Below are 21,955 nucleotides of genomic sequence, written 5' to 3'. Positions count from 1 at the left end.
TTGTCAAAAAGAGGGGAAAGAGGAGACTTTTGCCTCACATGCATGCTTTCTCGTGCTTTCTCTCTTCTACCACAGAACAAAAAAGTCATGGAATAGAGGAAACTAAGGTCCAGCAAGGAAATTAGCAGGGTAAATGTGAAGGGAACCGCAAGGATAACAGCTATGCAGAGAGCCCAGAGGACAAGCACCCATATCGGCTCCAGGAGGAGAGTGTCCAAGAAAAAAACCTGTTAGGTGCTGGTCAGCTGATCTATTCACCGTAATGATAAAAGTGCCACAATTCTGTCAAAGAGTTGAGGTATATAAAAAATGAAGCAAATGGGGGAAACAAAAGAGGCATTTAATATTCTTGTCCAATGGGGAAAAAAAACCCATAATCACAGCATTTGAGTAACTCAGCTGCAAGTAATAGTCATAGTAATGTAAGTCTGCACTATTGATGTATCTGAAAATTGTGATAACCGTCAGAGGATGGGGGAACAAACTTTTCAATGTGTAGAGCTGGTGGGGTGTGGGCTGGTACTGAGTCAGTCTAAGAGTGTTAAATGTCATCTCTCATAGGGGCTCCTGGGTGGCGCAGTCGTTAAGCGTCTGCCTTCGGCTCAGGGTGTGATCCCAGCGTTCTGGGATCCAGCCCCGCATCAGGCTCCTCTGCTGGGAGCCTGCTTCTTCCTCTCCCGCTCCCCCTGCTTGTGTTCCCTCTCTTGCTGGCTGTCTCTCTCTGTCAAATAAATAAATAAATAAATAAATCTTAAAAAAAAATGTCATCTCTCATAGTAGGGCGTCAGGAGATTCCCCCCAAGATTGAAAAAATTCCATGCGTAGCAGCATACAGAGTATGGAGGAACATAGAGGTAAACACCAGAAGAAACGTGGAGACACCTGGTGTGTGGGGATGAGACAGTCTTTCACTATAAACCTTGTTCTATATTTCAGTGTTTTAGCCATCGAATGTGTACTTTGATAGAAATAAAAACCAAATTTTAAAAAACCATAGATTTAAATATTAGTGTCTCGTGTTGTCTCATGTGTTTCTCGTCTGAGATAGCAGGTAGGTTCACACAGGTGCTGTCACAGCTGGCCCTGATTCCACCGTCTCGGCGGTGTCTGCGCTGAGCCAGGTACAGCTGCAGGGGAGCACCGAGGAGAGAAGGCCAGGGAAGACAAGATGGAGTCCTGCTTCCCGTGGGCGCAACTGCGAAGCCGGCTGCACTTGTTAGTGTGGTCGTGGAAGAGAAAGCAAGGAAGCGGAGAGATGGCATGGAGGAGGAGGTATGAACTCAAGATTTCTGTTCTGGCCAACACAAGTTTGAGATGCCTGCGAAAATCCAAACAGATATGCCGACTGGGTAGGGACATAGAGTACTCAATAAAGACACAGGGCTTGCAAGTATCAGTTTGGGACAGACAGAGATACAGATTAAGTACACAGAAAGATGTGCCTTTCCAACGCCACACCATCTGTTCCTCAGAAAACATGATTTTAAAGGAGTGAGGTACCTATTTTCCCATTAAAGACTAAAAACAGCCTCAAATAACCAGAAAATGCCAGAAGTTAGCCCAGGATTCTAATTGTCCTAATTCAACTGAAGAGAATACAAGAATTCTTTCCACAGGAGTCTCCTGAGGTCCTACCAGCAGCCCAAACTGCAGCCTATTGAATTTAAAGAAACTTAGTGGGAAATTATACGGCACTTGCATCACAAAACCAATACAGGGACCCCATTTCCTACCTACCATTGTCATCCGGGCTTTACGCAAATAGGTGAGAAGGTCTCCTCCTTCCATCAGTTCCAGGATAATGTACTGGGGCTCATTCAGCAGACAAACTCCAAGCTGCTTCAGAATGTTGGGATGGTTAAACCTGCTACAGGGTGGAAAGAGACAGGATGACGTGAGAGCAAGAGGAGCCCTGCTGAGAGCCTTTAGGAAATGGAGCAATTCTTTATCTCCAGTTTCCTTCAAAACTCCTGTTGGGGAGGGAGGGGTTGTTTTGTTTTTCTCTCCATAAATGCAAGTCTCCTTTTCCAAGTGCTGGTCCACGTGCGTAGAGAGATGATACGGCAACCCCTAGTGGCCAGCGCACACGGCGAGACTAGGTGATCTTTAGAAGAAACGTTCACAGCAAGTAGTTTCTGTTTTGGTAAAGAAAGGAATCTTAACCACTACCCTTCAAAAGATATTTGAAAGCACTCCATTTGCAGTCATCACAAGTATGTGACATTATTCTCTTCCTTTTGGAGAGACAATTCAGACACGCAGGTTTGGCTTCAACCATTTTCTCAAGACATCAAACCAAGGAAGCCCCGATCCAATGCTTAGAACCCACAGCTGGGACCCCGGGGACCACTGCCTCAGGCCCTCCCTTTAAGATGCCTCTGAGCCATTTTCATGACCAGCAACGGACTCTAACCTCGAAGACAAGATTACTGAGACAGAGGGTATTTTCATCGACATCCCTGTCCTTCGAGCTCTCCCTTGCTCTGGATTTTCCAGCCACGATCACACGTTTAGAAGAACACAAGCATGTTGAAAGCTGAATGGCTTCAGACATCACTTGCGAAACACACTGCTTGTTGAAGGTAAAAGGAAGGAAGAACTTTTGCCTGAGGACTGCCTGTTGGAAGACCAGTTTCTATAGAACACTTGTCACCACAGACATATTTCTGTTCAAACTTCAGCCATGTTTATTTGGGGCGTGATCTGTGACGTCCGGTCGTTTTGAATGCTAACAATTTGCCAATCGGATATAAAAGCTTTCTACTCCTATGAAGGGAAAATGAAGCCAGAGAGCCCCAATACCTCATCAGATGTGCCTCTTTTAGGAACTCAATCTTCTCCTGGTCTGTGGAGCCCTTCTTCAAAGTCTAGACAGCATAAAAATAAGCCAGGAATCAGTATAGCAGACATTTCTGTGAGCTCAGTGGGTTAACGGAGACAATCTTTGTTTTGTTTTGTAATATTCACCCCGAAAGCTGGAAATAGATCATGGCTAATACACGTGTGTGTGTGCTCTGTAAACTCATTCAAAACTCAGCCGGTGTTAGAACTAGTGTTCAAGTGGGAAAGCCTAAAAGACAAAAGGTCCAGTGACATTTACAGAAATTCCCTCCAAAAATGTAGGAATTTTAAACAGAACAAATTTGGTACGTAGGCCAGTTTCTTAATTTTTAGTTTTCTACTCAATATTTGTTTCCTCCTGCTTCCTTGCTAATGATACCCTAATTTGTTTCTTAGAGGCAAGATGCCCAGTCCCAGACAATTGGTCTAAATGAATCAGGAAAATTGTGTTTTGTAATTCTCCAGCCTCCCTTACAAATAAGGGTGGTCGTCTGTGTCAGTTCTGGTCAATGAGGTGTAAGGGGAAAACTGCTAAAGGGGAGAGAGGCTTCTGGAAAACTTTCACTTTTTTGAACATATACATCTAACATCATCTTTCCCCCTTGCCCTGACCCGAATGAAGATGTAATGCCTGATCTCTGGCAACCACGTTGGGATCATGAGGCAACACACTTGTACACAGTCAAGAGTACTGCACCAAAAACCAGCAGTCCTCTCATTACATGAGAAAAATAAATATTTGTTTACACCAGGTGAGGCTAGAGTATTTTAAAGCACTTTTAGATCACATCATTTGGCAGTGGGGAAGATTTTGCCAACCTTTCTGGTTATATAGCCTTCCCTCAAAGCAACAAATTCCTAACGAGCAGTGGTCAGAATTTTGGCCAATTACATAAAAGATTCATCATCCCTAGATCAAAAGGTTTTATACAAATATGAGAGTCTACCCACACTTCCTTAAAACTATATTCAATAGCCCATGTGAATAACTGTGTCATGCAGGGGTCAGCAAATGATGGCTTGGAGACCAACGCAGCCTGTCACCTACTTCTGCACAGCTTGAGCTCTGAAAATAGTTGTTCAGTTTTAATTTTGTATTTTTCCAGCTTTACTGAGGTATAAGTGACACATTACATTTTCAAATGGCTGGAAAAAAGTCAAAAAGAGGATATTTCTTAACATGTGAAAATGATATGAAATTCCCATTTCCATGTTCATAAATAGAGTTTTACCGGAACGTAGCCGCACTCTTGAGCTCACATATTGACTAGGGCCGCTCTCGCACTGTGACGGCAGAGTCGTGTAGCTTCAACTGATGCCAAATGGCCAGCAACTCTCTGCTCCCTGCCCTCATACGGGGACATGGAGAATGCGCTTCCCACCCCCGGTCCTCTGAGAGTATATTCAAAGGGAAAAACTGCCTGCCGAGTCTTAGCGAACCAGTAGCCATAGAGGTAACTACAAATTACAGAGCTTACGGAAGAAATGGAAGAAACATTGTCATCTCTGTTATCATGCATGGATTCCCACCTTCAGCTCTCTTTTCAATTGAGATCACTCATATTTCATTATAGTTTTATCCATGCAAACTCATGTAAATGTGCTGACCCAACATGTCAAGGAATTAAAAGATCCACATTACCTTCACTGCTACTTTGGTTTCTCCACTTCCAGCTCCTAAGATGTCTACTGCTGTCCCTTCATACACTTCTCCAAAGGCCCCACTTCCCAACAAGAGGCGCAGAGTCAGTTTTTCCCGAGGGAAGGCAGGAAGTCTTTCAATCTCCTCTTGGGTTGGAAGAGTACTGGAAAATAATATTTTTGGTGTCCCAAAATACATTGGTTTACATGTTGGTGTTGGTGTTAGTGTTTGAGAAAGAGTATGAGAAAGAGAAAGAGAAATCTCATGATTTTGCAACACACGGTTCTATGTAAGATAGTGACATGGAATTTTGCGTTTCTATTTCCCCCCATCCCACCAACCAGAATATCCCTTCCCTACTCCAAAACACAGACAGAGCATGTCATATCACTTCAAGGCACCATAATCGTGATAGAAACATGCCTGTGTAGGTCCTGCCTCAAGAGTTTTTATTGTAGCTTATTTTGTTAAAATTATGAGTTACTAATTTCTTCAGGTAATCAGTTTATGTAAAAAGCTATTGCAAATTCGTAATAAATGTATCTGGGTTTATAAGCCCAAAACTATAACTATTTCACACACCTGATCTTTTGTGTGAAACAAAATTTAGTATGACTTCAAAAATCAACTCCTTCTCCGTAACTTTTAGAAGCCAATTCTCACTTGGAATATTATGAGAGGGAAAAAATGGTCTGCATTCAAAATGCTTTGAGTTTTTAAAAGAGAATCTTGAATATCAAATGTGCTGAGTATTTTCTCAAGGAAAAGTCACCTCTGAATCACTAAATTAGGTCACCCTGCGTCTACTTCAAATCTTCCATTTCTCTATCTTGGATTATAAATTTCAAGGCCTATGACTACATAATTCCTTTTGGCAGAGGCCGTAATACAGTGTCTTGCCTAAACTGCACTTAAGTGTCTTACATAAAAAGACATTTAAATATTTTCTTTAATTATTTTGACTACATCAAAAACTAATGACATACTATAAGTTGGCTAACTGAATTACAAAAAATTATGATGACAACGTAAGTTCAAAACTCAACTATCCTAAAAAGCTTTTGTAGGCAATCACCATACAACTTCTGAAAACAGACTCAGGTGGACTTAACAGCACCGGCATGGGACCCTTGGAATTCTTCTCTTCCAGATGCTTCCAGTTGAACAAAGCATGCTACCGTCTGTTCTCATCCATACAGTATTTATGTCCTTGTTTCGTTTACTTTATAATTTTGCGATAAAACACTGGAACACAATGGAATTTTGCTTATTTTCCTTAGGATAGAATAACCACATAATTTGCCATCCATCTCAGGTCCCATTTGAAAATGGAAGGGGATGTTATTAGTAATCATGCCAGAATAATGAGCATCGACCAGGACAATCGTGGACAACACGAGACCCCACTGCCTTTATAGTTGTCCCCTCTTCATCAAGGTGCCCCGTAGTGACGGCGCAGGTTACGTACTGTACGGCATAGCAGGCATTAGCCAGCCCTACTCCCACGGCCCGACCGCGAAGCTCAGCCAGCTCTTTGTCTTCGTTGATGAGACCCGTCAGCCCTTCCTTGGGAGTTTTTCGACTCTTTAATTTTCTGTGCCAGACTATAAAGAAAAAAGGACATAATTTACAAAACAAAACATTGCTTTCTTTTTTCATCAAGAGATGATAACATTTTAAATGTTTATATATAAGAACACCGTGGGTAGAATAATAGAATTTGATTGAAAAATGTGTCCATAGTAGAAAAATGTGTCCATAGTAGAAAAACAAATCAGGTACAAAGACTTATAAAAACACATAGCTCAAACTACATCACTTCTTATTTCTTGACTCAAACCAAAGCTTCATACATTTCTTATTGCTGTTATAAACAAGTTGAAGTACCTTAATATTACAACTTATTTCTCAAAATCACTCTTAAACTAGAGTCAACATAAACCAAAACAAATTTGGCATTGTAATTATTAAATAATTATTTGCATTCTAATTAAATTACAAATTTATTTGAGTCCAGATATGTCCAGGTTATACTCCTATAGAGGATCTGAGGAATGTCTTCAATTATAATGGCATGCTTTTTTTTTTTTGAAATGCAGAGTACAGGAGTTCATACCACTGTTCGTATACACATACTCAAGCATACAGAAATACTGTTGGAATGAAACCCACCAAGTGTTAGTAGTGGTCCTCCCAGTTGTGAAATCATGGATGACTTATATTGTCTTTTTCACACAATGAGCAAATACTATTTTCATCCTCATAAAAATAAGTGATTTTGGGAAGATTAAAATACAATTATGTCATAAGATCAACCATCTATACTAGAACATTGGTTCAAAAGTTGAAAACAGCAAGGATGTTTTGTAAGATGATCGTTAAAATTTGAATTTTATTTCATAGTATATTCTATATCCAACAGGTTACCATTTTATCAAAATGAAATTCCATCTGAGGGACCACGCTGGGAAAGATCTTAAATACCTTTGCTAATGCAATTTTTCAAACCTGAAAAGCTGTCCCTACCCCTCTTCATTTTTTTAAAGGCCCATCTCCGGCCCCCATCCCCGGTGATGCCTTCTGAGGCCCTGCCACTCTGCTGACCTCTCCGTTCTCAAAGTCTAAGACCAAGCGTAGCTCTCGGTCCGCAATTCTATCGCAACTGTCCGGCACAGATCATGTCCTCTTGCCTTTTGTATCTCACTATTTATATTTTCACACAGGTACGTCTTACCTCCCTCATTAAATGGCAAGCTGCCAAGGTCAGCAATTGTATATTACAGCTTTGTATTTCCCTCTGCTCCCAGCACGAGGCTAATGTTGCACGTTAGATGCAACCAGTCACCAAAGCCAAGGCTGTCGATGTTTATTTTTAAATCGTTGTTTCAATCTTGCATTTATAAGTACAACGTCTGAGAGCCCCAGCACAATACAAATATGTTTAAACAATTACTACTTCTCCTTATTTTAATAAACTCAATCTTTTCTCATGCACTCCCCCACTCCTACTAGGAAAACCACATGCACTGCTACTAAAAGCAAAGAAGCAAATTAGCTTAGCTGTACTAAAAAATTCGTTAAGTTCCAAATAGAATAAAGACCTTTAAATCCTGAGAAAGTCAGATATCCATAGGATGTCTTGAAAGCACAAGAGGTTGTCTGAAATGATCTCATGCTCATCCACTAGAGTTATGGGTTTGAACAATGGTGGTGGACACGCAGGCAAGCAAAGGTCAGATGAAAGATTCTTCGTGCAATGCTCCTTCCCAGTAGGAAAGCAGACAAGCAGTCAAGCCTATATGCCAACTGCCAAATATACTACAGTCATACGTGTAATTCTGGAGGGGCTGGCTTAGTGGCACAAGCATCAGCTGTGCAATACTTAGACTCCCTGGAACCACAGGTTAAGATCCTGGCAGGGTCAGCTGAAATTTTTAGCTTTCCAAGTTAGCTAAAGGAGTTCCATATATCATCTGAGTGGAATCCATGAAAAGAAATCTCAATTCAAATTTCAGTGTGCTCTCTGATAGTTTACAACTCCAATTGGTTTGGGGAAAGAATAAAGATTTCGACCACTTTGTAAAATACTGGCTTTCTTTAACCTGAGAGAGTTTAGCTTTATGTGTGTAACTTTTCCTTAAACTCTCCCTTCTGTATGATAAAAGCAGGCCACAATTTCCCAAATACACACTTGAGTATTTTTTCTGGCAAGTATCATGTCTTTCTTTCCCTTTTTTAAAAAATTGTATTCATTTATTTGAGAGAGAGAGAGTGAGAGAGAAACCATGAGAGAGGGGAGGATCAGAGGGAGAAGCAGACTCCCCGCTGAGCAGGAAGCCCAGTGTGGGGACTCGATCCTCGGACTCCTGGGACTCCGGGATCATGACCTGAGCCGAAGGCAGACACTTAACTGACTGAGCTACTCAGGCGTCCTATCATGTCTTTCTTATAATGCTTCAGCATGTCAGGGACTCATAATATCAGTAAGTGATAGGATGACCAAATACCTTGTAATCCAAACGGGAACACTTTGGGCACTGAAAGTCCTATTAATGTTTGTGCTGAAACAACAGGAACGAACCAGGATGTATGATCACCAAAATAACCCTAGAGGCCCAATATTTGGCCCCAATATTTCTGGGGTTATCCCTGTATTTTCTCATCATTAAAATAAATCTTAAAAAAAAAAAAAAAGACTCCTAGGACCAGCACATTAGTATACAATAAAGAGTGGGAAATAGCGACCTTTCTATCGACCTAACAACTATTTCTGCTTTCCTGGACATTTATAAATGAGCAGGGATCTGAAATAAGCAAGGCAGACATCTAAAAGTCAGAGTGGAGCCTACAAGCCGGAGAGGGGTGGTCTGCAAAAGAGGAGCTGCTCATTCCGAACCAGTCTGTCTGCCTGCCTGCCTGGAGACCCAAACTCTCCCAACCAAGGACTGTCACGGGTCTCCTATTAACCCTACATTTCTTTTACATCCAGAGCGGTTTTTCTTTTATTTACTTAAAACCGTAAGCCACAAAGCACTTGTTATGTAGCCGATCTGAAACAAATACTGGCTTAAAGAAAGCTCAAAGTTGGTGCCTTTATAATTAGTTTCATTTAAAGTACACCATGAAGGGTAAGTGCAGATATATTTTTTCATAAGATGATTACTCCAAGATCAGAAAACAATCCACAGAAGTTAGTGCTTCTAAGAGTCTAGCTAAAGGTAACTGTGTAATTTATGAATTTATTTCATGTGGGAGGTTGAATACACTAAGTGATAAATCAACTAATATGACCAAGCAAACAGGTTACTACCTGTATTTTTTTTTTTTAAGATTTTATTTATTTATTCGACAGAGAGAGAGACAGCCAGCGAGAGAAGGAACACAGGCAGGGGGAGTGGGAGAGGAAGAAGCAGGCTCATAGTGGAGGAGCCTGATGTGGGGCTCGATCCCATCACGCCGGGATCACGCCCTGAGCCGAAGGCAGATGCCCAACCGCTGTGCCACCCAGGCGCCCCTACTACCTGTATTTTTAAAGCTATTATACTTACCAAAAACCACTGGGATTGTAACAACCAGAAATATTCCAATTATAATAGTAAGTACAAAGCTTGTTTCTGGTATCCAAAAACCATCTAATAAAATAAATGAAAAAAAAAAGTTAATTTGCAGAATAAAGCTAGGTAGTTTCAAGCCTATGCCAGATATGCCTGAACTAGCTCCTACTAGATTTTTGCAAGCCAGTTGTTAAACCACTGGGAGTCTGAAATCCCCCACAGCAAGAGTGCTTAACACCACAGGAAACCAAACTCAAGGTTTGGTTTGGTTTGTTTTGGTTTTCCAAAGATCTGGCTTACCAATACCATTGTGATACACCCACCCAGGCTTCTACTTCAAAATAGCTGAGGAAACATGTATAATCTTTTTTTTTTTAAGGTTTTATTTACTCATTTGAGAGAGAGAGACAAAGAGAGAGAGAGCACGTGCGCAAGCAGGGGGGAGAGGCAGAGGGAGAAGCAGGCTCCCCACTGAGCAGGGAGCCTGACGTGGGGCCTGATCCCAGGACCCAGAGATCATGACCTGAGCCAAAGGCAGACACTTAACCATTTGAGCCACCCAGGCGCCCCAGAAACATGTATAATCTTTTTAATGAATTTGCAACCAAGAAGTCTCGGTCTTCATATATTATATATCAGGATTATTATTTCTTCTATAACATCTTGATACACATTCAATTCTATGGGTATTAAACATGGAAACGTGGTACCTTCTCTTGGGTAGTTTCAGTTGAGGAGGAGACAAACATGCAGGGCAGAGCTCAGCAAACCATGGCCTGTGGGCCGGGTCTGGCCACAGTCTGATTTCTACCGCCCATGAGCTAAGAATGATTTTTAACTTTTTAAAGTATTATTTGAGAAAGCAAGAGAAAGGAAAACCCAGCCGAGGGGTGAGTGGCAGGTGGTGGGAGCCCACGTTCTAGGCTGAGGGAAACAAAGGCTAAAGACCTCGTGTCGTAAGATGCTTTCTACCAGTCTGGTATGGCTCTAGCATAGGGATAGATGGTAGGAACAACAAGCCACAAATGGAGGGCAAATCATGGAGTGTGCGCACTTGATTCCAAAGGTAGTGATGAAGAGTCATTACAGGGATTTCAGAGGGGGGTCAAGTAATCCAGCTTGTGCTTCAGCTCGATCAACTGTCAGCAGTGTGATTAAGCCAAGAGCACAGGCAAGAAATGATAAATTAGAAAAGCCAAAGTGGGAATAGGAAGATGAACACTCAACAGACAGAAATCAAGATGGTAAATCAACGAAACTTGGTGACTGAGTAGAGGGGAGAAATTAAATATGGTATTGAGATTTCTAGCCTCTGCGATTAGACAGATGATACATCATAACCTAAAATGGGATACACAGTAGAAGATGTAGAAAGCATCGTTTTAGGCCAGCTGTGTAGAAGATGAGAGTATGGGGAGCAGGAGCATAAGGCTGGATCCAGACCAGACTGCGGACAGCCTGGGAAGCCTCTCCAGGAGCATGGACTTGACGCCTTGGGCATTAAGGAGTAGCTGATTATTGCGGAGGAGAAAAATGACATGAGGATGCTGATATTTTAGGAAGATCACATCAGATGAAATGAATAGTTCCATAGTCTGGACGATAAATTACACAGTCATCCAATTAGTTTTAATGTTAAGAACTGACTTATCTTTATCTCTGAACCTTTGTGTAATCAGTTAGTATATAGACAGATATGGCAACATACCTCCAACTAATATAATATTCTCACTGATTCCACTATAGTCACCAAATCCCAGATTATTTGCAGCTACTACTCTGAACTGAAATGTTCCTTTCAGGTTTTTGGACTTCCATGTGCAAATACTACTGCAAGATCCATTAAATGCCATCTTCCACATTAAATTCTGGTTCTGTGAATCATTTGAAATTCCCTTTCTAAAAAAAAAAAAGAGCAAAATGGTAAATATAGAAAATATGAGACATTGTATGTGTTATTTCTAGATGGTCACATATCAGAGCATCTCCTAGTGCACACTTTACCCTTGATCTCATTCCTGTCACATGGGTTGGCTACAGAACACAGCATAATCTCATAGAGTCATCCCGGAGATGCATGGGGGCCAACCAACTCAGCCCACTGGGAAAATAACAAATAATCAATAGCCTAGAGAAAGCTAAAGAGGTTTTTCCTACTATTAGTATGTGTAAACTTTCTTCAGAATTTCAAACAAGGGGTAAGATAATTAACCCATAGTTTCTAACCTGGAATTTTTTTTATTCTTTCTTAATTCTCAGTCTCTTATGCCATCTGTAGCTTATGTATACCACAGCCAGATAAAATAAATTACAGGACACAAAATTGATAAAGAAGGTATAATCGTTCGACTACCAAAATTATCATTATGCCTGAGATTCCAAGGTGTATTGCTTCCATTGGTATTGGCCTGCACACCACCCAAGTCAACCCACATTATTCTCTACATGAAACATGGAAAGAGTACAAGAGTAGGGCTCAAAAGATGTAAATGGAATAGCTTTTAATAAAATCATAGACTGAAGGGAAGCTCAAGGCCTTCTAATTTCCTCCTTTCTGATGGGGAAGAACTTTTCAAAGTCTGGGATTTTTCAGACAACAACAGTTTTAGGACTTGGTACCAACCCACAGTAGGCTTAGGGATAGCTAGTTCTGCTCCTGCAAAGTGAGTGGTCATCCTGAAAGAGATGGAAGGCTAAGCCTTTGAGGGACAGGGAATGGGCAAGAACATCCGGAGGATGAGGGCAGCAGAGTTGCTCACAACTGCTACCGGGAGCTAAGTGTGCCAGGGACCATTCTGCATAAGACTCTTCATACAATGGGTTTGCACATTTTGTGAAGTCTTGTGTTAGGCACTGGCACTTTCACTGTTCAACCCAAACGAGTCTGATCCAAAAGAAAGAGACCCTTAAAAATTTATAAAATGGCTCTTCACAGTTACTGGCTGCTGAGGAAGACAAGGACTCTGACCCTGGATGAGCATCTTCTATTTACAACCCCCCACACTGGCGCTTTTCATTTTGTTTCATTTCATTGTGTTTTCACAGCCACCTAAGGAGGTAAATGCCATCATCCCATTGTACAGATGGGGAAACTTAAATTCCAAAAAGGAATAAAGCAAGTATTTAAACATGGCCCTGGGTTGAATAACGTCCCCCCAAAACTCAGGCCTACCCAGACTTTGTGAATGTAACCTTGTTTGGAAATGAGGTCTTTTTAGATGTAATCAAGTAGGACGAGGTGATACTGGATTAGGGTAGGCTTAAAGCCAAGACCAGAGCCCTCTTGAGAAAAGAGAAATTAAGGCACAGATACACACAGAGAACACCAGGTGACGACGGAGCCAGAGACTGACGTGATGCATCTGCAACGACTACCAAAGATTGCTGGAAAGTCTGGATCCCCAGAGGCTAAGAAGGGGCAAGGAAGGATTCTTCCCTAGAACCTTCAGAAGGAGCATGGTCCTACCGATATCTCGATTTCAGACTTCTAGTCCCCAGAACCGTGAGAGATGTCTGTTGTGTTAAGCCACCCAGTGGTGGTACTTTCTCATGGCAGTTTTTGGACACTAATACGGTCTGTTCAGCTCCCAGGCTCACACACTTTCACTACCTTTCACATGGCACCATCAGCAAGAACCCGGGTACACTAGTGTTCCGACTGGAGACATGACTTTGAGATACCAAAGGTACAGCAATTCATTCCATCATCCCATCATCCCTGTCCTGACAGTAGAGGCTTGAGGCAAGAAAATGCGAAGAATTCATGGAGCTATGCGCTTAAGGCATCGCTAAAGGGAACATGCTAAAGGGGGTCCTAGCAAGACGGTGGTGTGGGCTGGCTGGTGAATACAATTACAATCAGAGACCACCAAGAAACTTCTGCAGAGTAGAATGTATTTGACTCCTGAAAAACAGTAATAGGAATTTCAAGGAGGTTTCAGTTAGAAAGGCGGCCAATGTAATTCTCGCAGCAAAATTTTTTAAGGTTATGGAAGTACCAGAGCAAGATGAAGCAAAAATAGATCTAAAGATCAAGTTGCCAGGACTATAATTATGGAAGTGACTTTTGTCCTTGGAGCTTCTTAAAAGATAGCTTCATGGACCCGTGAGGGGAGTGTCTGTGGAATTTGGAATTCTCCCCTCAAGCTGGCATGAAATCAGTCCATCTGAGCCAGTTACCATTTACAGAGCTCCCCATACTGGCCGGCTCTGAGGTTGCTTATGTTCATAGGCTGCATGAAGGTACATTTTCAGCCTCTTGGGAGCATACTGTAATCTTCACAATGGATAAAGAATCCTATGTAAACTATAGAAGTCAAACCATTTTGGACCTTGACCTGCTTTTACCTTCCAAAAAATACCAAGTTCACTGTCAGTTCTCACTAGACATTATTCATTTTGCTAAAACAAATTATCATCAGAAATTTACATGAGTACCATCATCTAACATCAAACATCAGCTCAGCTTCTTGAACAGAATAGACACTAAATAAATACTAGTTGCACGTGCCAATGATTGGATTATTTCCATAAAGTTCGGACAAGTAGTTGCCGACTTATGAGAACCACGATGTGATCTACTTTATCATTGGAGTGCCAAGGCTGACCGCTGGGAATTGCAGAGAACATAATGGTGAACTCAAGGTCCTTCAGCTAAAGATCCTTCATATTTATTTACAAATATATGTTCATAAATATTGTTAATTTTGATCTAATAATACTTTACAATGAACTGCTTAGCTCTTTATAGTTTACAAAGCACTTTTGCAAAGAGACATACCTGATCTCAAGGATATAGTACATAAGCCGGCTGCCGTTATCTTCAGCTTTTTCCCACTGTATTGAATCTTTGCTCCCTTCTAATACTTTTGGAATGCCTGGTTTACTTGGGACTCCAGCTTTGGAAACATAAGAAAATACTGACTGATATGTCAGAAGTATCAAATATTCTGCATACCATCTTTCTATAGAATACATTTCCGAAAAGGAAAGCCCTATACGTTAAAGAAATATTCTCATTGAATGAGTATTTACACACTCATTTAACTCATTTAAATACTCATTAACATAATATACTCAATAAACTGATTAAATGAGTATCTGAAGTTTTTATTAGTGATGGATTAGATGGATTAGTGATAAGAATGATAATATATCTTAATTCACCACAAAATAAGTGATGCAAAGAAAACTACTGTAAATTTTGGAGCATTTTCCCCTTGATTCTTATAGGGATCGCTAATTAACATTCTTTTTGGATGTTTTTTATTTTTAGCATCTGGAATATAGTAGTCAGTAAGTAAATATGTGTTGAACACTCAGTAACACTGTTTTCATTTAGTTCTCACTGCAAAATATCACAACCAGACAAGAAAGCAGAGGATACTGAAAGGTGAAATACTCTTGCCCAGTTCAGGATTCTGCAAGACCAGGTCAGTATTACCTCATTAATGCCTGTAAGGACTCCTGGTTCTTTTCAGTTTCTTTACTCAAGCTCTAGAAATAGTAATTTACACCTTTTTAAAAAAGGTTAACCTCTAGGATTGGTGAAATAAATGATAAGAAAGGCATGGAGAAACTTACAGGATTTTTTGAATGCTGAGGATGTTAATACCCACCTTGTGTCTTAAAGCTTTCCGGGAGTGAGGTGCTGTTTTCTCCTGTCCTATAAGCCACCACCACGCGGACGGCATAGCGTGTGTAAGGCTGCAGGTCTGTGATGTTACAGGCGTAAGCCGGGCCATGGACGCACGAAGCGTTAACACGGGAAAACTCATTGTCCTTCCACTGGAAAAAAAAGTCTCAAGTAACATTTTTTGTTTCTTTATAAACATAGACATTCACAAGTCCATGGCAATCAATTAAAAACTTAAATCAAATGTATTTTCTGTTAAAAAGTAAGAGCTTCTTTATGAATGAATGTTTGATCCCAAACATTACCTCCACCGCTGATGGCCATTTTATGTTTTGTTTTGTTTTTTGTGACAAGTTATAACTGACTTGAATAACCGTTCTTAGGATAAGTTCAAGGTGGGACGTGAACCTCTTACTACATATATTTTATTATGGAAGATTCGGAGCTTAGCTTTTTGTTATCCCTAACTGGAGAGACCTACTTTAAATTAGGATGGCTGAGAACGCAAACTCACAGCTGAGGGACCACGATGGATCAAAACAATGATATTTTCAATTCTGCGTATTTGTTAATTTCAAATTAATAATATTTTTACATACTTTGATTCTTTAAAGAGGTCCACAGTGACTTATAAATTAAAACATTTAGTTTCTTCCTCCGAAACCCTTTTCAGACTCCTAACCAGCATTCCTTATTTTTATACAAACAGAGCCTAGTTCCGTAAAAGAGGGAAATTTCTGCCCACCATCACTCAGTCACCAAGTAGCAAGGTTAGAAGTTAAATATAGGAAATCTTACTTTCATTCCACTGTAGATACTGGATCTCTATTTATGGCCATCTTACACTTTCTTTGTGCATGGCTTTTAAAAAATCTGTGTATTTGGACCCTTAATATCTTATTTGAAAGTGGTGATTTTTTTTTCAATGTACAAGTAGGGAAAGACAGAGGATATGGCATTTTGTCAAGGGTTCTTAGTGCATTTTCTCCAGTAGAGTTTCCTAAGAAGGTCAGCTTCCATAAATAACCCTTACTTTACATCTCGTTTTTCATTTCGCGCTCACAAGGTCACATCATTTCATCGGATGGACACTTTATATTAGTTTTCTATTCAATAAGGAATGATTCCTATAGCACCTTCAGGAAGTAGACCACCTTGTTACAAAAAGAAAGAGGCAAAGAGGGGATGGAAGGAATGAGAAAAAATACAGAAATGCCGATGTCTGGGCCATTGCCTGCTAAATTCATAAATGGATCAATCCCACTACGACATACAGGCTTTAGAAACAGATGTGCTGGGCCCATAATATTTACTCTGAACCATGGAAAAGAGAGAGAGAGAGAGGCAGAGAGAAATATTGATTTCTGGCTCAAAAGTTTTAGCCCTTTATGGTCCTGTCTTCTGAATAATCTGCTATAAAAACTACCTTAAGTGAAGAGTCTAGATGGCCCAACATTCCATACCATCCAGAAATGATCAAAGCTCCTTGGAAGGTCAGATGTGTGACCAAGGTTCTGCTGGAAAACTGTCGAGTACTGGCCTCACCACAGCAATGAATGTTCTGGGCAGACCATCAACTTGGAGAGGTGCCACAACTACCCCAGTAAATCACAAGGGAGTCAGGACCTTCCATTTGTCAGAGGCCAACAAGTGCAGGGGTGATTTTCAATACCACAGAGGGATTTTCAAATTATTTGGGCAGGGGTGTGGAGGAAATGGTGTAACCTATCATGTCTCAGAGACCGGAACTTCAGAAATGTTTGGTTCTGGTAGGAATTTTCCTGGACAGTTGAGAAACACTAAATTTTAATGGGCTTCCATGAAAATAATTTACCAAAGTGAAACTACTTGTTTCTCCTAAATCTTAACTTAAATATGTTCTTCTTCTATATACTGTTGTGATAAAAAAAAAAAAAAAGAAAGAAAGAAATCTGTGGAATTTAAGACCTAGATAGAAATTTAGTCTTGTGCTCTAATTCCTTCATTTTCCATATAAGGAAATTCTAACAACAAAGATGAAAGCTGGAACAAGTTTTCTCCTTGTTCCCTAAAAATAATTTTTAAAAATTATTAATTAAAAAGACAAATATGCACCCTTACCACTCACCCCTCAGAGTTTCAGTAAGGAATTATAGGATCATTCCTAGCTGTCCTATCATTATGGGGTAGGTTCAAGTGACTCAAAAGATACAGATCTTTCTGACTCAACGGACTCATCAACCCTCTCAGAACACAGCCTTCTACTGTGCTCAGCAGTTGTGCTGACATGTGGTCACACATGTGAAAATTACTGTATCCTACACCTTCAGCTTCATGATTTTTCTCAGTGGTGTATCTGGAACCAACAAAGAGCATTGCATGAAAGTCACAAGGACTGAACCAGGCAGGCCCAGTCTGCTGTCCTTGTCCCAAACTTTGAGGAGTGGGGTGGGTGCTTTAGTGACTCATATTTCTTTCATGGATAGCACCCAAGTAGGACTTCTGTAGAATGAGTCAGCCCCCAGGGCTCTTCCCTGCCTGGCTTGTGATATCTGACTCACTATGGCACCTGTCTGGCTCTCCGACTTCTCATCGGTAAAAGGAGGGGCTTAGAGTCACCAGCTGTAAGGCCCTTCCCCATCTCATTTCTTTGACATAGAAAATAAACTTTACATCCCCCACCTTCCATTTAAACTGAACTGCTTTAAGCTTACTTTAATAGATGTCCAAAAAAAGGTGATCCTCCAATTTAACTGCATTTTTATAAGATGACCATTTTTTAAACGGGCAACAAATCATCATAAACATGCTCAGTGGAAAAAGTCTAACTAAACCATTGCCTTTGGTTTTATCAATTCAACATTCACTGTTGTTACACGGTTTTCATAGATTTTATCTAAAAAGCACAAGATCATAGAAAATATCTTACATAATAAAATTTAAAAACATCCCGGGGAGCAACTCCATTTTTTTAAAAAAAAAGCAAGGCTATGACTATACTGCTTTGTTTTTGTTACAACTGAACAAAAGATTCCTAACCAATCTTTACAAATGTGGACACACAAAATATATACTACTGAAAATGAAATGCAGTGGTTATTAAAAATAATCCATTTTAAGTGTACCAATATAAAAATCAACATAGATTTTCCCCAGCAATGAATTAATTAGATTAATCGATGCTTTCAAATTCAGTGGATATTTTTATATTGGGTAAAGCATGAAGATTTTTGGACGAGGACCCATTTAAAGTTTATAACCCAAGATCAAACTAGTTTAGAATAAATTCATTTTATGTTTTACTTCTCTCCTGCTGCTACACAGCCCTTAAATGGTGGACAGAACATTTCTAAATAAGGTTTTGGATGTTGTTTGCTTGTTCATTTTTTAAAATTTTTTCATAGATAACACCAAATTGCTATGGACTTTAAACTAGACAGCCATGCTGATAATATCTAAACTAAGTGAAATATCATGAAAACCAGTAAACCATAGCTTATACCCTTTTCCATGGAGCTTTTAAAGAGCAAACTAATCTCTCTGAAAATTCTTTCCAACAGAAATGAGTCTAGATACGGCAAACCTAAATCAATGAATGTATATGGCAAAACTAAATCAATGAATGTTGTCAAATATATTGTTGATTTATACAAGAGAATACTCTGGACATATGAGAAAGGTCTTCTGATTTATCCCATAGCATAAAACACAGATCTGCATGAAAAGTGTATGGCGAGATCTACCTTCTGGAGTTCAAACCAAAATCTGATGAGGGGAACATCAGACGGAGCCTTCCAATCTAACTGCAAGCTAGTGTTCCCTGGGACCAAGGCAAACGGTCTCTCTGGTGTGTCAAACATGCGGACAGTGACAGGGTGACTCTCAGCACACCACAGCTCCTCAGCATGGCAGGCCAGAACCTTTTTGTAAAAAAGAACAATTGCTTAACGTTTTCAGAACCTTGCACTTAAGAATGGCAATAAAAGTGCCCAAGACCCTCGCCGTACCTTTAATACATAGAGTTTTCCGCCGGACAATCTAGTGACAAGGAGAGCAAGTCTTCCATTTGGATATTCACTTCGTCTTAGAGGAGTCTCTGGGATGAGAGCCAGATGCGAGATTGCCAACTGATAGCGGACGGACTCTTTAGGTCCATTTGGCTTGTGAGATTCTCTCCAGGACACGAGGAGGCTGGTGTCTGAACGCACGGTTGCGTTAATGAGCCTCACTGCCTCCGGCACTGAAATAAAGAGCAGCGGATAAGGGCTGTTGCATCAGCACTGAAGTGTGGAGGAAGGAACGGGGTCTTGGTTGAGGAGTAAATCGTATCGTGTGAGCAGAGCAAACGACCGATGTTCCGCAGGAAAGCTGTATAACGGTAACATGTAACACCAACAGGCTGCCGGAGAGGCTCTTGATTATTTTTGCCTAATGACTAAATCATTCTCTGACTCCAGCTCAATAATACGGCCAATGAGGATGAATAAACCGTTTCACATTCTTCTGGGGAACGTCATCAGAGACATCTGAAAGAAATGGCATCACCTCAAAATAATCACCACCACTCAGAACATCTCTTTAGATTCTAGATCCATTTTCTTTCAGGCAATGATGTTATTTACTGTCAATCTCAGGGGCCCCGGTAAAATTCACACAGAGAAAAGGCTGAATCCTGTGTCTCCACGTGGACAGAGACCTGCGGATACTCAGGGAGAGGGTGACACTCTGTGGTGAGACCAGAGAATGTGTTTCTTGGTCAAACAGTATTGACTCTGATGTTTCATCTTCTAGTTGCTTTTCATTCCGATGGAATATTATTCATCTCCTGTTGTTAGAGCAAAAATCAGGTCCTCGGGGTATTTTCAACAATACATTTTTCTTACTAAGCTTAAAAAGCTCACATCATCAAGATTACTTAGCATCCAAATTTTAAAAAATACAGATATATACATCACATATATCACAAAATGTCACTCTAGAAACCTCCCCCAAGCCCATAACTCACCTCCAGTTTTAGTTTTTCCCCAAATCTCTTTTCCCAGAGGTAACCGTTCCACAGGGTCTGAGTAATAATTCTTTACAGCTGTCTGTATCACATATGTTGAAAATGGTTGTAAACCATCAATAAGGACTACACTGTCCTGAAACTCCTGTAATTAATTTAAAAAAATCAGTACCTGATTCTTATTTTTTGTACAAAGGAGAAGAAATTATTTAACTAAAGAGAGAAAATAATTAAAAGATTTTAATTTTGATTTATTTCTTGATGTCAGATCATGAGAACGATCACGTTCATTGTCCTAAACTGCCCAGTCCTGAGTTGCCTAATACCTCCAAGAATAAATACTAAATGATGGGCAGCCCTCGGTCAATTCTGTGACGTGCTCATTTCACACACGAAGCTCCGTTCTCAGAAGAGGCTACTATTTCACTAGCACTGCTTCAAACATTCAGCAAGATGGTCTGGTAAAGATGTGACACATAAGTGAATATGATGAAAGATGAAGTTGGATTATCTCATGAGTCTGAGAGGTAACGCTTAAGAAAGTAAAAATACTTTCCTTAGACCGATGGTTCTCAACTTTGGTTGTACGTTGGAATCATCTGGAAAGTTTTAAGAAAACACTTGTGCCCGGGTCCCACCCCCCAGAGATTCTGATGGCACTGGTCCGAGGTGAAGTGTGGGCTCAGAGATTTTTAAAACTCCAATGTGCAGTCAGGTTGGAGGACCACTGCCTTGGACCCACATTCATCAGTGTGGAGACAGTAGGACGGACCAGCTGCAGTAACAGAACTATTAAATGCCGGCAGCCCAGTCTTGGATCAGCCAAATGATCCAAGCTGTCTCTGATACATTGAAGCAAAGCAAGGTTAAAATAGACAAAGGAACTAACAAGAATCATGTATCCTTTCTGGGAAAGTATATAGTGCTTAACTTCCAACAGATCTTGGTCAGTTTCACCTTTTGACTTGGTTAAGTAACAAGCACAGAGCAAAATATTGGATACATCTGACTCCATCACAAGGACAGCTGAAACACGATGCCAGTGAGGGGATCAACTGCACAGTTAATTCATCCATTCAAGAACTATCCAGAGAAAACCTCTACAAAGCCATCTACTGCGCTAGGTGCTAAGAATACAATGACGAATAAAAACAGACACAGTCCCTACGTCATAGCACATCCCACAGCACATGGGAAATAATGGACAAAAATAGAACATGCCATTTTTATATTAAATATGGGCTGTGGAGGAGGGGGTATCCAGTAATGTTCTTTCCAGCTAATCATTTCTTATCCTCCAATCTGCAGTCTGCCACATAGGCCACAAAAACACATCTCTATCACTTTCTGGGGATAATTAGACAGTCAGGGAAGGCAACAAACCCAGTTCTTCCAGGGCACTCAGGAAACTGTCACTATGGCAATCCACCGCTGGTCAGAGGTAATATACTTCCCCGAAGCTTAATTCCCACACAAGACTAGAACACCATCTGCTTTGATGAATCAGCTGTGAAAGTTTGCATAGCGGCGTGTTTCAGAATATAGTATAGAGAACACTTTACTGTGAGCTTTTTTTTAAGATTTTATTTAGTTATTTGAGAGAGAGAGGGAGAGAGAGCGAGAGAGCACAAGCAGAGGGAGCAGCAGAGAGAGAGGGAGAAGCAGGCTCCCCACTGAGCAGGCCCCCCCAACGGCAGGCAGCCGCGGCTCAATCCCAGGACTCAGGGGGTCATGACCTGAGCAGAAGGCAGATGCTTAATGGACGGAGTCACCCAGGCGTCCCGAATGAGAATTTCATA

The 21,955-nt window shown here is 40.6% G+C and overlaps 1 protein-coding gene across 1 annotated transcript in view; it reads right to left on the bottom strand.

Annotated features, from left to right (window-relative positions):
• ROS1 (ROS proto-oncogene 1, receptor tyrosine kinase) overlaps window positions 1-21,955 on the bottom strand; it is a 118,502-nt gene that overhangs the window by 21,504 nt on the left and 75,043 nt on the right. Inside the window, exons 29-39 of the mRNA XM_057311122.1 lie at window positions 20,157-20,301; window positions 19,159-19,391; window positions 18,895-19,071; window positions 15,156-15,324; window positions 14,318-14,435; window positions 11,246-11,436; window positions 9,532-9,615; window positions 5,952-6,087; window positions 4,484-4,646; window positions 2,803-2,867; window positions 1,738-1,867 (exon numbers count right to left, since the gene is read on the bottom strand). Coding sequence (XP_057167105.1) covers window positions 1,738-1,867; window positions 2,803-2,867; window positions 4,484-4,646; window positions 5,952-6,087; window positions 9,532-9,615; window positions 11,246-11,436; window positions 14,318-14,435; window positions 15,156-15,324; window positions 18,895-19,071; window positions 19,159-19,391; window positions 20,157-20,301 — 1,611 coding nt within the window. The remainder of the gene's footprint in view (window positions 1-1,737; window positions 1,868-2,802; window positions 2,868-4,483; window positions 4,647-5,951; window positions 6,088-9,531; window positions 9,616-11,245; window positions 11,437-14,317; window positions 14,436-15,155; window positions 15,325-18,894; window positions 19,072-19,158; window positions 19,392-20,156; window positions 20,302-21,955) is intronic.

This window comes from Ursus arctos, unplaced genomic scaffold (genome assembly GCF_023065955.2).
Source record: "Ursus arctos isolate Adak ecotype North America unplaced genomic scaffold, UrsArc2.0 scaffold_13, whole genome shotgun sequence".
Classification (NCBI taxonomy): domain Eukaryota; kingdom Metazoa; phylum Chordata; class Mammalia; order Carnivora; family Ursidae; genus Ursus; species Ursus arctos.
The sequence above is the reverse complement of the archived record's forward strand: the minus strand, read 5'-3'. Positions and strand labels throughout refer to the sequence as shown.